Source organism: Phyllobates terribilis, unplaced genomic scaffold (assembly GCF_046119375.1).
Source record: "Phyllobates terribilis strain yellow unplaced genomic scaffold, ASM4611937v1 Scaffold_1__5_contigs__length_1240528914, whole genome shotgun sequence".
NCBI classification, from domain to species: domain Eukaryota; kingdom Metazoa; phylum Chordata; class Amphibia; order Anura; family Dendrobatidae; genus Phyllobates; species Phyllobates terribilis.
In genome coordinates, this window is record NW_027362761.1 from 236141515 (window position 1) to 236159125 (window position 17611).

The window sequence follows — 17611 nt, forward strand, 5'->3', positions numbered from 1 at the left end:
GTGAATAACCGCTCCATTTATTATTTTCACCTAAAAACAGCAAATCAGCACAAAATAATTATACATGGAGACACCATTTAATAAATCATAATTCTGTTATTCTAGCTCACCCAGGACTGCGATGCCTTGAACGCTCTTCGTGGCGGCGGTGACCCTTATCATGACTCCTAGAGATGTTCCTCTTGCCTCTACTACGGCTTCTGTATCGGCGTTCACGACTTCTATGCCTATCTCGACTGCTCCTCCTGTGCAGGTCTCTGCTCCGACTGCAGCCAAGAAAAAGTTTATTTTATTTGACTGGAAAGTACTGTGGAGATTAATGTGCTATACAAGTATCATCATCACTATTCCCACAATCTAACATTCCCTATCAATATGTCTTTGGAGTATGTGGGATGGGGGAGGGGAAATCAGAATACAGGGGTGAAGACCATGTAAAACACAAAAGGAACATCCTAACTTTTTGCAGCTGGCAAGGCGACAGTGCCAACCTCTGGGCTACTGTACTTTTTTATTTAAGAAGAGACAAAATTCACATTTACCTTCTACGTCGCTCGCGACTCCTCTTTCTGCTGGTAAGAAAGGACAGAAAAATCAATCCGTTACATCGTAGGTCACGCACTAAATGTAATTTACATACAATTTGCAATGTCCTGCACATAGGAGGCGCTTCACAAGGTTCTCGTCCAGTAGCCACATATACTACTGACGTGGCCACTGCACCAATTCATAGGCTCATCTCTAATTGAAGGGTAAACTTTACATCTGAAAGGAAAAATTGTAGTGTTCTCTCTTCTTTCCCTTGTAGCTCTCCATACACAGAACAAGTTGACTTTTCATCCTTCTAGTGTAATTGAAACTATTAAAGGGAATCTGTCACCCTTTTCAGCTTTTTGAGTTAATAATATGGGTATACAGGTTGTATACAGCTGAAATTAGTTATACCTGTATGCCTCCTCGATGATTCCTTGTTTAATAAAAATCATCTTTTATAGCTTCGAGCTTCCAGGCTATGGGGCGTAGGCTGCCTACAGTCTTCATTATACAAGATTTCTCCTCCCTTTCTCTTCAGTGTCACTTTGACCTCATGTGCGCGGCCGGAAATCCCATCACTCCTCTGCACTGTGGGGAATTCGCCTTTATTGGGCGCCGGAGATCACTGTGACCGGAAGTTACAGTGACTCTCTGATGCATCAAAATTGAAGACCGTGCCCACAGAAGGGTGGAACAGAGTGGAGGAGACAGCAAGCAGAATGCGCAGGCGCCTGATTTCCGGCCACGCACATAACGTCAAAAGGGACGTCTAAAGAGAAGGGTATTAGAAACTTGTAGAATGAAGACCGGAGGCAGTCTCATCTGTTCACATGTCTGTCTGTTCACAGACAGTGCGTTGTTGCAAAAATCAAGGAGATCTGTACGTTGTCTTCTGTCAACAAGGATGAAAAGTGGCAATACAAGCCTATGGGTCTGTTTATAATGGATGGCATCACTGTTTAACCCACACGCTGTCCGTGACTAACATTGCCAAGGACAGGAGAAGCTGTCATTTATCCATCCATAGGTGAAAAACACTGACGACACAGACTCCATATTTCTGCATACATGAAAAATACTAAAAGACTAAAAGTGAAATCCACAAGTAGTACATGCAGATTTAGTTTCAAATGTGTGACGAAAATCCTCAAAAGAAAGTCTCCCACAACATGTGCCAGAAAATCCTTTAATCCCTTACAACATATGACTATTGTGTTTATACAGTCTCAGGAGTTGATGGCTGCATCACACATCCATCAGTGCTTCTAGTAGCAGCAAGCAGAGCCAACCTCCGCCTGCTGCTGTTAAGCACTTAAAGCGGATTTCCCACGAACAAAACTTCATCTGTATTCCAAGATCTATTGATTAAAATGAATTTCACAATTAGATACCACATCTCCTGGGCAGAGGAGGTGAGCCACAGCATGAGATAACAAATTATTCTTTCTTTGAAGAAAAACATTCAAAAAAGGGCAGGGAAATGTTTTACCTCACAAAAAGAATCAGCTGCGATCCCCTGCTGTAATGTCTGTATTCTCTCTTTTGCTTTCTCCCCTGCCCAGGAGCTGTGGTATGATCAGACCATGTTCCTGTACAGTCAGACACAGCCATTACACAGTACACAGCAGGGGCACATTTATAAGATTGTCTCAGCACAGGAACATTTTATTTAAACCCATCCAATTGTGGAACGTATTATTATTCTAAGATCTATTGATTAAAATCAACTTTTGTTTGTGGGAAAACCCCTTTAAAAGGGATGGTCCAATACCTAAAATGTACTTTATAAATAATTATTTCTTTCTACACCCAAAGAACTTTTGTAATTTGCTTTATAATAAAATAGCTTCTGTGAAACATGTCATCAGGGTACGGTGATAGAAGCAGGGTGAGTGACAACAGCGCCACCCCACAGCTTCTTTCACTGCCCTCAAACGGTAGATGGTGTAATAAGGGAAAAAAAAAAAAAAAAAAAAAGCCAGAACTACGATTTTTCAATCCCGCAATGGGTAGAATAAAATGTCATATCAACCTCAAAATATTATCATTAAAATCGTCAGCTCACCGTGTAAAAGACAAGCTCTCATACAGCTCCACTGGCAGAAAATGAGAGCGATAAAAATCCTGGAAAATGGTGACAAGCAAAACTTTTTTTTTTTTCACCACTTAAATCATTATGTTGGGAAGGGGTTGGAGACAAATTTATAGAGCAAATGATAGCAAGCAGTATGTTTTTTTTTTTTTTTATTTACCTGCTACTGCTATTATGGCTGCCATTGTTTCCAGGATGGCTACTCCTTTCTTGCTCCTTTTTCTCTTTACTTGTAAGTTCCTCCTGTTCAGCCTAATAACAAAATGCAAAACCGACACAGGATGATCAGGAAGGTCCGAAGGCAGAATAAAAACAGAAGATGGGGGCAAGGAAGTAGCAAAATTGTAAAAAAAAAATATATATATTTTTTTTTTACAAAGTGTCAAAATAAGTTTGGGAAATCATTAAACCAGAGAGCTACCTAAAATCTTTCAGTTAATGTGACCTTTAATGAAGGATGAACATGTACCTCACATATATAATACACCTTACCTGATATATAAATTAGTTACTATGGGTTATTTCCCCACTGTATCTGACTCCTGGCCCTGGAGCAAACAGAGGGCATATAACCAGGGCTGTGGAGTCTGAGCTCATTTTGGTGGAGTCAGTATAAAATGGACCGACTCAGACTCCTAAAATATCTAATAAATTGGGTACAGTAGTTCAATTCAGAATGTGCTGAATATTTTTTCATAGGAATTTGGGAAAGTTATGAAATGTCCTATAAATGGCTGTTCTATTCCTGATCTAAGGCTACATTCACAAACAGCGTTTTTGCTGCGTTTTTTTGAGGATACGTTTTTCAGCTGCAAAAGCACATCAGCTTTTTAAAAAACAGCATCACCTGAAAGGTTTTTGAGCTTATAGATGTTTTCAATAGCAAAAGCAGATTAGAAAAACACCGCACAAACTGACATGCTCATTCTTTGTGAGGATCTGTTTTTGAGCCCAAAAACGGATCCTCACAAAACGATGTGTATGAATGTCATATCTTGAAACCCATCGACTTTGCTGGGATGCCCAGAGTCACTGCATTTTACTGCAAAGAACGGATCCGCAGAAACGCTGTGTGTGAATCATGGCCGTAGCCAGTGAGGGGCAGATATGTTTAAAAGACAGCTCATACAGCTTGTTGTGAAGGACGATGTACCATTATCATTATTTGCACGACCAGCTTTTACAGCTCTTAATGGAGAAATGGCCCGCAAACTTGGTGTTTCTCTGGAAAGAGAATGTATTAGAAATTAGTGATTGAAGAAGCCCTTAAACAAAAGGAAGATCTTAAAAAGACTCTCAAAAGACGCTTCATGTTTCTTAAAGTGGATGCCTGCACACGTCACAGAGTGATCTATATTGCCATCAATGTTAGATATGTTTGTGACAACAAAGAAATTGTTACCAAGACATTGGCAGTAAAAGATGCTAAAGCTCATCACACCAGCCAGTTTCTCCAGGTCTTGGTGGAAAAGGTTCTGCAAGATTACGAACTCAAAAAAGAACAGGTTCTTGCTATTGTAACGGACAATGCTTCAAACATGATAAGTACAATTACTGATGACAGAGTAATGAACAACAGCTAGAAGAAAATGTAGGATTCAGTATGTTTGAGATGGAAGGCCACAGTGCTGTTCATGTAACTGAGAAACAAAGATATTACAACACAAGAACAGCAAAATTATACTTTAGAAATAGATGATGATCTTGTTGAAGCTGCTTCACACCTCTTTCCTATTCATCACATGCGCTGTGTTGTGCACACGCTGTAGCTGGCAATAAGAGATAGTCTGCAAGAGGGACATGCTGGAAATCTGATTGGAAAAGTGAGGAAATTGGTTATTGCCCCCAGAACCCCTAAAATTGATTCCATCTTGAAGAGACGTGCTGGGAAAGGGGCAATTGTCGATCAAGCCACTCGGTGGGGCAGCACTTATATAATGATTGAGCGATTGCTTGAACTAAAACGGTTTCTTATAGATATGGAGAACCCTCAGGTAACCCTAAATGAAGGTCAATGGACACAGGTGGCTGAATTGAAGGAATTGCTTAATCACCCATTTATCGTGACTAAAAAATTACAAGCTGAGGATTTAACTCCTGGCATTTTCATAAGGGAGTGGAAGAACTTGCTATTTTGCCTGTCCCAAAGAGGAGGTTTAATCGCAGATGGCATTTCTGCCTCAATGAAATGGAGAGAGACACAGCTATTGGAAAATAAAGTTTTTCTGGCAGCTGTTTATGTGGACCCAAGTCATCGTATACTGCTTGATGATCAACAGCTAACTAAAGGAAAAGAAGCTCTGACTGAGGTAGCAGTTAGGATGAGTGGCCTACAGGAGGACTGCCAGGCGCAAGAGGACTTGGGTCCTGACAGCGCTACTGCTGCCATATCTTCATTCTCATCAGATGAGGAGTTTGACTTTGACAAGTATTTGGATGACATGGAGCAGGTAAAGCGTTGCCGCAAGGAAAAAGATTTCACCCCGTCTCCTATAGCAAGCAGATTGACCATATTTCAGCAAAATGTTTCACTTGCTCTCAAAGAAATAGAAAAACTCAACCGTTCAGCAAAACTGACTGTGCATGAGGCAATTCCTTTATACCCGGAAATTGTTAGAGATGTTTCCCATGTGGTTACGGCTTTGCCTCCAACCCAAGTTAGTGTAGAGAGGTTGTTCTCTAGCCTTAAAATAATTAGGTCAGATTTGAGGTCATCTATGAAGGAGGATCTGATGGCAATTCTATTAGAACAAATTCATAGACTGCACAAATGATATTTAGTATGTTTTTGTTGAAAACTGTTTTTTGCCACTTACATAGTGAGATAGAGATATATATTTATTAGAAACAGCACTCCAAAAATAGATGAATTATTAGCTCAGCAAGAGCTGTGGCAACATTTCGGCTGATTACAGCCTTTTTCATATAATATATATATTCGATATTACATACCGTATATTCCGGCGTATAAGACGACCTGGTGTATAAGACGACCCCCCTACTTTCCTGTTAAAATATCGAGTTTAGGATATATTCACCGTATAAGACTACCCCTTTTCCAACGCATACCAAACACCGGTAAAAATTAAAAAAAAACAGATTTGAATTTAACATGGTCCTTTTTTAATTTAAATTCTTATGACATGCAGGTATATAGCAGGAAAACTGTCACTCATAAACATATTAAAATAGGGGGGACCCCACGTCATTTTTTGGGGGGGTCCCCCATTCTAATAGCTAGTAAAGGCTAGGTATTCAGCTGGGGGCTGATATTAGTAGTCTGGGAAGCTCCGTGGGTATTACCCCCTTCCCAGACTTCAAACATCTGCCCCAGCCGTCTGCTTAACCTCCGCTAGAGACTATAATGATGGTGGATCCCACGCCAATTTTCTTTTTAAAAAATCCTTTATTTTAACACTAAATGACAATTGAGGGGTTAATAAAGATGCAGTCCCTAAATTATTAATTTTGTAATTAATTTTTCCCAAAAATGTTGACGTGGGGCTTCGCCATATTTTTGTGTCCAGCCAGGTACAGCAGGCAGGAACGGGCTGCCCCCAACCACCAGCTGCCTATTTGTACCTGGCCGGACACAACAATATAGGGAAGCCCTTTTTTTTTTAATTATTTCATGAAATAATTAAAAAAAAAAATACGTGGGGCTTCGCCCTATTTTTGTGTCCAGCCAGGTACAACTAGGCAGCTGGGGGCTGGAATCCGCAGCGCAGTGAGGCCCAAGCTTTCTGGGCCACCCCCGCTGCAAATTGCAGTCCGCAGCCACCCCGGAAAATGGCGCGTTCATAGAAGCGCCATCTTCTGGCGCTGTACCCAACTCATCCAGGGCCCTGGTGCGGTGGCTCACTGGGTAATAAAGGGGTTAGGGCCAGCTTGGCATTATCAGCTGGCCCTAAGCCCGAAATTCATGGGGTCACGCCAATATTAGACATGACCGCCATGAATTTCTAGTAAAGTAATTAAAAAAAACACAACACCCAGAATAAAGTCCTTTAATTGAAATAAACACACAATTCTTTATTGTTCTAAATTAAACCATACTTACCATCACGCCCATTCCAGCTGAAGCCAACGATCTCCTGCAATAAAAGTAAAATAATAAAGCAACCTCATCCTTACCTCTCCATGGTTCCCAGGACCGGTCCAGCTCTGCTACATTCACATGACAGGCTGCACCGCAGCAGAACGCTGCCGTTCAGCTTGCCATGCGGCAGACACTGAGAAGCGCAGGCATGCTTGTGCTCCTCAGTGTCTGACTGTGACGGCATCCAGATGAGCCGAGATCATGTCCAATGAACTCGGCTCACCTCATGCACGTCACTGACAGCGTGGGAAAATTCTCCTGCTCCCCGCATGCGCAGTAGAAGTTTCCCACGCTGTCAGTGACGGACGTCCAGGAGGTGAGCTGAGTTCATTGTCGGCTCATCTGGATGCCGTCACAGAGAGACACTGAGGAGCGCAAGCATGCCTGCGCTTCTCAGTGTCTGCGGGATGACAGGCTGGATGGCGGCGTTCTGCTGCGGTCCAGCCTGTCATCTCGATGTAGCAGAGCTGAAGCTGTCGTGGGAACCATGGAGAGGTAAGGATGAGGTTGCTTTATTATTTTTCTTTTATTGCAGGAGATCGTTGGCTTCAGCTGGAATGGGCGTGATGGTAGGTATGGTTTAATTTAGAACAATAAAGGATTGTGTCTTTATTTCAATTAAAGGACTTTATTCTGGGTGTTTGTGTTTTTTTTAACTTTGACTATGGGGTTAGTAATGGGGGTGTCTTATAGACGCCTCTCCATTACTAACCTGGGCTTGATGTCAGCTGGCATTATAAGCTGACATCAACCCCAGCCCTATTACCCCACTGCCACCGCACCAGGGCAGCGTGGAAGAGCGAGGCTAAGTGCCAGAATTGGCGCATCCTATGGATGCGCCATTTCTGGGGCGGCTGACGGCTGGTGTTTCTAGCCTGGGAGGGGGCCAATATTCATGGCTCCCTTCCTGGGCTATTAATATCAGCCCCCAGCTGTCTGCCTAGCCTTTGCTAGCTATTAAATTAGGGGGGACCCCACGTCATTTTTTTGGGGGGGTTCCCCATTTTAATAGCTAGTAAAGACTATGTATTCAGCTGGGGGCTGATATTAGTAGCCTGGGAAGCTCTGTGGGTATTACCCCCTTCCCAGGCTTCAAACATCTGCCCCAGTCGTCTGCTTAACCTTCGCTAGAGCCTAAAATTAAGGGGAACCCCACGCCAATTTTTTTAATAATAAATCCTTTATTTTAATACTAAATGACAAGTACAGTAATCAACACTGTCACTGTACTTCATATATATGTGACTGACATGTTTCTATCTATCTAATCTATGTGTGAAGCTCTATTCTGTCTGTTATAAATTGTCGGGTACCGCTGCTGAATTGCCGGCCGGCTTTTTTAACCCCTTAAGCCCCGCGGGTGGTTTGCACGTTAATGACAGGGCCAATTTTTACAATTCTGACCACTGTCACTTTATGAGGTAATTACTCTCGAACGCTTCAACGGATCCCCCTGATTCTGAGATTGTTTTTTCGTGACATATTGTACTTCATGATTGTGGAAAAATTTCTTCGATATCACTTGCGTTTATTTGTGAAAAAAACGGAAATTTGGCGAAAATTTTGAAAATTTTGCAATTTTCAAAATTTGAATTTTTAAGCCCTGAAATCAGAGCGATATGTCACACAAAAGAGTTAATAAATAACATTTCCCACATGTCTACTTTACATCAGCACAATTTTGGAACCAAAATTTTTTTTTGTTAGGGAGCTATAAGGGTTAAAAGTTGACCAGCGATTTCTCATTTTTCCAACAAAATTTACAAAACCATTTTTTTAGGGACCACATCACATTTGAAGTCACTTTGAGAGGTCTTTATGACAGAAAATACCCAAAAGTGACACCATTCTAAAAACTGCACCCCTCAAGGTGCTCAAAACCACATTCAAGAACTTTATTAACCCTTCAGGTGCTTCACAGGAATTTTTTGAATGTGGAAGAAAAAAATGAACATTTAACTTTTTTCACAAAAATGTTAATTTAGACCCAATTTTTTTTATTTTCACAGGGGTAACAAGAAAAAATGGACCCCAAAATTTGTTGTGCAATTTCCCCTGGGCACGCAGATACCCAATATTTGGGGAAAAAATACTGTTTGGGCGCACGGCAGGGCTCGGAAGGGAAGGAGCGCTATTTGACTTTTTGATTGTAAAATTTGCTTGAATAATTAGCGGACGCCATGTTGTGTTTGGAGAGCCCATGTGTGCCCAAACTTTGGAGCTCCCCCACAAGTGACCCCATTTTGGAAACTAGACCCCCCAAGGCACCTTTCTAGATGCATAGTGAGCACTTGGAACCCCCAGGTGCTTCACAAATTGATTCGTAACAATGAAAAAGTGAAAAAAAAAACATTTTTTCATTTTTATGAATCAATTTGTGAAGCACCTGAGTGTTCCAAGTGCTCACAATGCATCTAGATAGATGCCTTGGGGGGTCTAGTTTCCAAAATGGGGTCACTTGTGGGGGAGCTCCAATGTTTGGGCACACAGCGGCTCTCCAAACGCAACATGGTGTCGCTAACAATTTGAGCCGATTTTCCGTTAAATTTGTTAGAGGACACCATGTTGCATTTAGAGAGTCCCTGTGTGCCCAAACATTGGAGCTCCCCCACAAGTGACCCCATTTTGGAAACTAGACCCCCCAAGGCACCTATCTAGATGCATAGTGAGCACTTGGAACCCCTAGGTGCTTCACAAATTGATTCGTAACAATGAAAAAGTGAAAAAAAAAACACTTTTTCATTTGTATGAATCAATTTGTGAAGCACCTGAGGGTTCCAAGTGCTCACTATGCATCTAGATAGGTGCCTTGGGTGGTCTAGTTTCCAAAATGGGGTCACTTGTGGGGGAGCTCCAATATTTGGGCACACAGCGGCTCTCTAAATGCAACATGGTGTCCGCTAACAAATTTAACGCAAAATTGGCTCAAATTGTTAGCGACACCATGTTGCGTTTGGAGAGCTGCTGTGTGCCCAAACATTGGAGCTCCCCCACAAGTGACCCCATTTTGGAAACTAGACCCCCCAAGGCACCTATCTAGATTCATAGTGAGCACTTGGAACCCCAGGTTCTTCACAAATTGATTCATAAAAATGAAAAAGTGTTTTTTTTTTCACGAATCAATTTGTGAAGCACCTGGGGGTTCCAAGTGCTCACTATGCATCTAGAAAGGTGCCTTGGGGGGTCTAGTTTCCAAAATGGGGTCACTTGTGGGGGAGCTCCAAAGTTTGGGCACAGAGGGGCTCTCCAAACGCAATGTGGTGTCCGCTAACAATTTGAGCCGATTTTCCATTCAATTTGTTAGCGGATACCATGTTGCATTTAGAGAGTCCCTGTGTGCCCAAACATTGGAGCTCCCCCACAAGTGACCCCATTTTGGAAACTAGACCCCCCAAGGCACCTATCTAGATTCATAGTGAGCACTTGGAACCCCAGGTGCTTCACAAATTGATTCATAAAAATGAAAAAGTGTTTTTTTTTTCACTTTTTCATTTTTACGAATCAATTTGTGAAGCACCTGGGGGTTCCAAGTGCTCACTATGCATCTAGAAAGGTGCCTTGGGGGGTCTAGTTTCCAAAATGGGGTCACTTGTGGGGGAGCTCCAATGTTTGGGCACACAGGGACTCTCTAAATGCAACATGATATCCGCTAACAATTTGAGCCGACAATTTGTTAGCGGATATCATGTTGCATTTGGAGAGTCCCTGTGTGCCCAAACATTGGAGCTCCCCCACAAGTGACCCCATTTTGGAAACTAGACCCCCCAAGGCACCTATCTAGATTCATAGTGAGCACTTGGAACCCCAGGTTCTTCACAAATTGATTCATAAAAATGAAAAAGTGTTTTTTTTTTCACTTTTTCATTTTTACGAATCAATTTGTGAAGCACCTGGGGGTTCCAAGTGCTCACTATGCATCTAGAAAGGTGCCTTGGGGGGTCTAGTTTCCAAAATGGGGTCACTTGTGGGGGAGCTCCAAAGTTTGGGCACAGAGGGGCTCTCCAAACGCAATGTGGTGTCCGCTAACAATTTGAGCCGATTTTCCATTCAATTTGTTAGCGGATACCATGTTGCATTTAGAGAGTCCCTGTGTGCCCAAACATTGGAGCTCCCCCACAAGTGACCCCATTTTGGAAACTAGACCCCCCAAGGCACCTATCTAGATTCATAGTGAGCACTTGGAACCCCAGGTGCTTCACAAATTGATTCATAAAAATGAAAAAGTGTTTTTTTTTTCACTTTTTCATTTTTACGAATCAATTTGTGAAGCACCTGGGGGTTCCAAGTGCTCACTATGCATCTAGAAAGGTGCCTTGGGGGGTCTAGTTTCCAAAATGGGGTCACTTGTGGGGGAGCTCCAAAGTTTGGGCACAGAGGGGCTCTCCAAACGCAATGTGGTGTCCGCTAACAATTTGAGCCGATTTTCCATTCAATTTGTTAGCGGACACCATGTCGCGTTTGGAGAGCCCGTGATGTGCCTAAACAGTGGAGCTCCCCCACAAGTGTCCCCATTTTGGAAACTATACCCCTCAAAGATTTTATTAAGGTGTATAGTGAACATTTTGAACCCAGAGGTACGGCACATTATTTGTTTACATTAGGTCATCATATTGAATAAGTTTTCATTATTCTTGAGCGCAAGTGCTCGCTACTTGAGTTTGCATCGGGTACTCAGGTATGCACCATGTACAGCGTGTGCTCGAGTGACATGCTCGAGTCCCTGCTCCGCATGTTTCACGGTTATTAGACACCCAAAAAAAAACATGCGGGGATCGCTCGTGCATGGCAGGCAATCCCCGTAAAGTTTTTTGGCCGCGAAGCATATGGGGCAGAGACTCGAGCATGTCACTCAAATACCCACGATACTAAATGCATACCAGAGCACCCGATGCAAACTCAAGTAGCGAGCACTTGCTCTCAACACTAGTCGCCATATCGTCATCTTTTTTTCTTACTTTTGAAAAAAATCCCAACCCCAGCCCTAACCCTAGCACAACCCTAGCCCCAGCACAACCCTAGCCCCAGCACAACCCTAGCCCCAGCACAACCCTAGCCCCAGCACAACCCTAGCCCCAGCACAACCCTAGCCCCAGCACAACCCTAGCCCCAGCACAACCCTAGCCCCAGCACAACCCTAGCCCCAGCACAACCCTAGCCCCAGCACAACCCTAGCCCCAAACCCAGCCCTAACCCTAGCCCAATCCTAACTCAAGAGTTTATTTTTGACGCCGTTCCTTGTGCGGTATAAGTGATTAGACGACTTTATTCTTCGGGTCGGTGTGATTACAGCAATGCCAGAATCATATGGGGTTTTTATGACTGACAGCTGTCACACACTAAAAGACGCATTTTTTGTAAAATCTAGTTTTTGCATCGCCATATTTTGAGAGCTATAATTTTTCCAGATTTTGGCAGACAGTCATGTGACGGCTCGTTTTTTGCGGGATGACTTGACGTTGTTATTGGTGCCATTTTCAGGCACGTGACATTTTTTGATCGCTTTCTATTCCGATTTTTGGGAGGCAGAATAAACAAAAACCAACAATTCAGGAATTGTTTTTTTTTTTTTTTTTATTCTGTTCCGCGTGTGGTAAAATTGATGAGGCAGCTTTACTCTTCGGGTCAGTACGTTTACAGCGGTACCACATTTGTATAATTTTTCTATGTTTTGGCGCTTATACACAATAAAAGCTATTTTATAGAAAAAAATATTTTTTAGTATCGCTTTATTCTGAGAGCTATAACTTTTTTATTTTTCGGCTGATGGAGCTATATGGCGGCTTGTTTTTTGCGGGACGAGATGACGTTTTCAGCGGTATCATTTTTATTTATATGCGTCTTTTTGATCGCGTGTTATTCCACTTTTTGTTTGGCGGTATGGTGATAAAGCATTGTTTTTTGCTTGTTTTTTTTTTTTTTTTTTTTTACCGTGTTCACTGAAGGGGTTAACTAGTGGGACAGTTTTATAGGTCAGGTTGTTCCGGACGCGGCGATACCAAATATGTGTACTTTTATTGTTTTTTTTTTATTTTTTTTATAATAATATTTATTGATGGGTACATTATATTTTTATTTTTGGTGTATTATTTTTTTTATTTTTTTATAATATTTTTGCACATTTATTTTTTTTTTTTTTCCCACTTTCACACAGTTTATACACTTTATTACTTTGTCCCACTCTGGGACTTTCACTTTTTTTTTTCTGATCGCCTGCATGGCACAGGAATGGAGCACCATCCCTATGCCATGAAGGCTGTCAGAAGTGCACAGTGTGAAGATTGCTTGGAGATGCACTGCGCATGTCCAAGCAATCTTCCTGCTCTCTGGTGACCCGGATGTTGTCATGACGACATCGGGTCGTCATGGCAACACCCGGGAAGCCTTTGCAGACTGCGCTGGAAGCCGGAAGAGGAGGTGAGTATCGCCGATCACCTCCCCTTGCCCCCGCAATGCCGCGATCGACTTCGATCGCAGCATCGCGGGGGTTAATGTGCTGGGAGCGGTGCGTGACCGCTCCCTGCACATAGTACCGGGTGTCAGCTGTGACAATCAGCTGACACCCGGCGGCGATCGCGCCCGCACAGCCTGTGTGCGGGCGCGATCGCGATGACGTACTAATACGGGTCTGGCTCTTAAGTCCCAGGGCACAGACGCGTATTAGTACGTCAGATGTTATTAAGGGGTTAAAGAGACAGTGCATGAAAACACTATTATTTGTTTTAATAAATCCTTTACACTAAATGACAAGTACAGTAAGCAATACTGTCACTGTACTTCATATGTATGTGACTGACATGTTTCTATCTATCTAATCTATGTGTGATGCTCTATTCTTTCTATTCTAAATTGTCGGGTGCCGGCTTATGCCGCTGCTGAATTGCCGGCTTTTTATATATTGTCACAGAAGCGATGCGAACTTCCCTGCTCCGGACACAGCGCAGCGCTTCTGTGACAAGTGAAAGCTGTCGGCACAGAAGTCCTGCCCTGTGTCCGGAGCTGGGAATACGCAGCGATGTGTCAGTTTCAGCACAGAAGCGCTGACTGTCTGGACGTACCGCCGCCGTATTTTAACTCCCTCCACCTTATATTAACTCCGACATGGCAGGGATACGGCCACGGCAGCTTATTAACACCCCCAGAGTATCCCCGCATGTCAATTTCTGAAAGTTCAAAAGCATTACCGGCGTATAAGACGACCCCAGACTAGACAGAAGATTTTTCAGTCTTCAAAAGTCGTCTTATACGCCGGAATATACGGTAGTGTATTACATATTTACAATTTATTACAGTTTTGTGTTCTAAAGTTGTATTCCAATAAATATATATTATGTTCTATCTAAATATCTTGTTGTATCATAAAAATGATTAAATGTCTGATGTTCACATTGTACTACAATAAATTTTTCACTTAAATATAAGCAATATATGTGGGAGTCGGAGTCGCAGGTTTGGCTTACCGACTCCACAGCCCTGCAAATAAGAGATTTTGACTTGCCTCCTTCTCCTGGCCTTGATAGGGAGCCTCCAGCATTGCTTCAATCACAATATCAAAGTCATCAGAAGCCATGTCTGGTCAGGGGCTGTTCGTTCTGCAGAAACAATAACATTAATAACTCTCCGATACAAAGCGTTACATCTAGTAGATAGCAAGCGCAGATGAAACTGAAATTCATTCCCAGCCAGATAAGTCACGAGGGTAGAAAAGGACGTGCTAAATATTTAAGGGTCAGGGAAGTGTCAACAAACTTTGCAAAAATCTATGGTATTTATTTATATACAGGGTGGTCCAAAAGTAGGTGGACAGAAAGTGTAATAAGGTTATGAAGGGGGAGATTTATCAAACATGGTGTAAAGTGAAACTGACTCAGTTGCCCTTAGCAACCAATCAGATTCCACTTTTCATTTCTCACAGGTCTACCAGAAGAGCCTCTTTGAAATTGGGAATTTCACGAGCTTCTATCATGCAAATCCTGAAATCTATTGGGTGGAAAGCTTATGGTCCACGTCTAATTCATGGTTTATTGGAGGATGATCCAGACAGGCGGCTGCAATTTAGTGAGATTATGATTAACCAAATTGAAGAAAATCCAGTAATTTTAGATAACATTATGTGGAGTGATGAAGCTTCTTTCAAATTATCCGGCCATATTAACAGACATAATTGTATTTACTGGTATAATGAGAACATGCATTTAACATTAGAGCAACAACTAAATGAGCCTGGTGTCAATGTTTGGGGTGGTATTTCAAGTTTTGGTGTTTTAGGACCAATATTTTTTGATGGAACAGTCACAGGAGATAAGTATCTCGAAATTCTAATGAATCAAGTTGTTCCCCAGTTACAGCAACAGCCTAATTCAAATGACCTTTATTTCCAACAAGATGGGGCCCCTCCACATTATTCAAGAGCAGTCCGCGAGTATCTTGATGAAACATTTCCTAATAAATGGATTAGCCGCACGTTCACCAGACTTGACCCCAATGGATTTTTTCTTTTGGGGAGTACTCAAGGACAAAGTTTATAGTCGAAAACCAAAAAGTGTCAGTGATTTAAAAAATTACATAAGAGATGCATTTCTAGAAGTTAATACTCAAAGAGACTTGTGCAAAAAAGTTTGTGGAAGCGTAAGAGGCGACTTCAAAGCAGTGCAAATTGTAATGGAGAACAGTTTGAGCACCTGCGGTGATATAATTTAAGGGCTTTTCTATTATTGTTCAGAATAAAATTTAATTGTCAATGTTATGCTTGTGTTAGTAAATATAATTTTATATACAAATCAAAATAAATGTTATTTTCTGGCCACCTACTTTTGGACCACGCTGTATAATACAGGTCAATATAAGGAATTTTGTGATATATATGATCAGGGGAAGCAGTCTCTTTCTACATTTATGTGCCACCATTCACTTTATCATAAAATGCACTAAAACCAGGAAAGAAAAATTATCCAAACAGGGGTGAAATGGTATCCGCATGAGATTTCTCTGTGGATATTTCCCATACCCCATTTGCACATGTCCTAAAAGATGTTTTCGAGCAGCTAAATTTAGTTTCAAAAGGGCTCAGATTGGCCTAAAAAAAAAGTGTCGGAAAAATCAATGCTCCCCCTCACGGATCTGCCCCACCCGCTTTGTGCTGATCTCCCTATAATGCCCCACAAGAAATACTCATTTAACTAATCACTGGCTGCAAAGGTAACCGTGATTGGCTGGGCAGCTGGATCCCTTGTGTCCAGAGCCAGGAAGACCAGTGGTGACTGGGTGTCAGGAGTAGGATCTGCAAAGGATTGTGATGGGCAGTAGATCAGATTTGTTCTGACAGCCTTTGCGCCCTTTGAAAAATTATCAGCCAAAGATCTTTAAGGGGGGTTGTACGGTGTACCAAGTTTCCTGATAAGCCCTGTGTGACTGTCGCCAAGGTGGATCATGCGGCTCTGCTTCATTCATTGGGAGTGCAGCAGAGCACTGAGCTTGGTGGTCCCACATGAATGAATGAATGGAACAGCATTGTGCGTAATCAACCACCGCTCCATTCACGAGGGGGTCTTCAGGGCTGGGTTCTGGGGATCGGTGGGGTCCCAATGGTCGGACCACCAGCTATCAGTAAGTTGGGCTAGGAGTTTACAGGAGCCGTCAGCAATGGAAGTTAAGGGTTTCACCCAACCATCCCTGTCCACTCTATGGGTGCGGTACATCATGTCCTGGTGTCCAGCAATGGGATCATGTGATGGCCAGGACTGATCACTGCCAGGTGAGATGCCCTGCTGTAATTGGAGAGAGGCCCCCACTGGACGTGCAGATACATATACACACACACCACAGACGCCTCTACTTGTCCGTTACTGATGCACAGCTACAACAACACACCGCACTACTGCCACAGGAGCTGCACGTTATACCGTCCGACTCCGGTCACTGCTCCCCTCACCCGCTGCCGCCAAGCACACAGTATGGCGCTTGGCATGTTACCTTCCAGAAGTTTCCCACAACACTGAAGCCATTCAGCCAATGACAGCCCGTAACGTCAGAGAAGTAGGCGGGCTAAAGAGAAACCACCAATGGAGACAATCGGGAAGCCGGTCCTGGACAAATCACGGGAAAGAATGAAAGCGAGGCGTGAACCGCCTACTGGGACGCAATAGTGTAAATAACGGCCATGTGTGAGGAAGAAGCCCAGACACATTGTGTTACTCCGCTCTAATGAAGCCCATGGATAGACAGGCTGCAGAGGCATATGTCAGGGCATGCTGGGAGGTGTAGTGCCTCAGCTGGTGTGCTGCAGGCCGCTGACCCCTGCCATATTTAGTGTATACTGAGCATTGTTCCCGCTCCTCTGTACCCAGCCACACACGTGTCTGAAAGGGAAACTCTATACATCCTGGCAGCTTCCACTAGCTCTAGAGAAGACTATGGCCTCCATTTCTTTAAATCTGGTCTAGAACACTGATAAGTCACAACGGATTTGTGCAACTCTTAAGTAGCACAGAAATCTTGTGACTTTCGGTATTTTCACACCAGTTTAGCCCATCTCTGCCAAAAGGGTGCGGGATGGAGGCGCGAGGTCCCAGCTCATCTAATTCATGACCAGTTGTGGTGTCCCTTACTCCAGAAATCTTACTATGGTCCCCCATTGGTAAAGCCCCTGAGGTGCCAGAACAGCTTAATCCCCCATAAGTGACCTCATTTTACAAGTTACACCTCTCAATGAATTCATCTAGGGGTGTTGTGAGCATATTAACACCACATGTGTGTCACAGAATTTTATACCATTGTGGGGTGAAGAAAAATTAAAGTTTTACCACAAAAATTTTATTTTAGCACCAGATTTTACATTGTCACACAGGAAATGGCATAAAAATTTGTCACACAATTTCTGCTGAACGAGG

The 17611-nt window shown here is 42.9% G+C and overlaps 1 protein-coding gene across 8 annotated transcripts in view; it reads right to left on the minus strand.

Annotated features, from left to right (window-relative positions):
- The window catches only part of RBM23 (RNA binding motif protein 23), a 34411-nt gene extending 17647 nt beyond the window's left edge, over positions 1–16764 (minus strand). For 2 of the 8 annotated variants that reach the window (XM_073671095.1, XM_073671089.1), the window contains exons 1-5: positions 16593–16747; positions 14221–14314; positions 2787–2878; positions 543–572; positions 111–266 (exon numbers count right to left, since the gene is read on the minus strand). In XM_073671095.1, coding sequence (XP_073527196.1) covers positions 111–266; positions 543–572; positions 2787–2878; positions 14221–14292 — 350 coding nt within the window. In that variant the 5' untranslated portion in view covers positions 14293–14314; positions 16593–16747. Of the gene's footprint in view, positions 1–110; positions 267–542; positions 573–2786; positions 2879–14220; positions 14315–16542 lie in introns of all 8 variants that reach the window. The other 6 variants (XM_073671091.1, XM_073671090.1, XM_073671096.1 and 3 more) reach the window with 6 other exon arrangements.
- Positions 16765–17611: the final 847 nt, after the last annotated feature.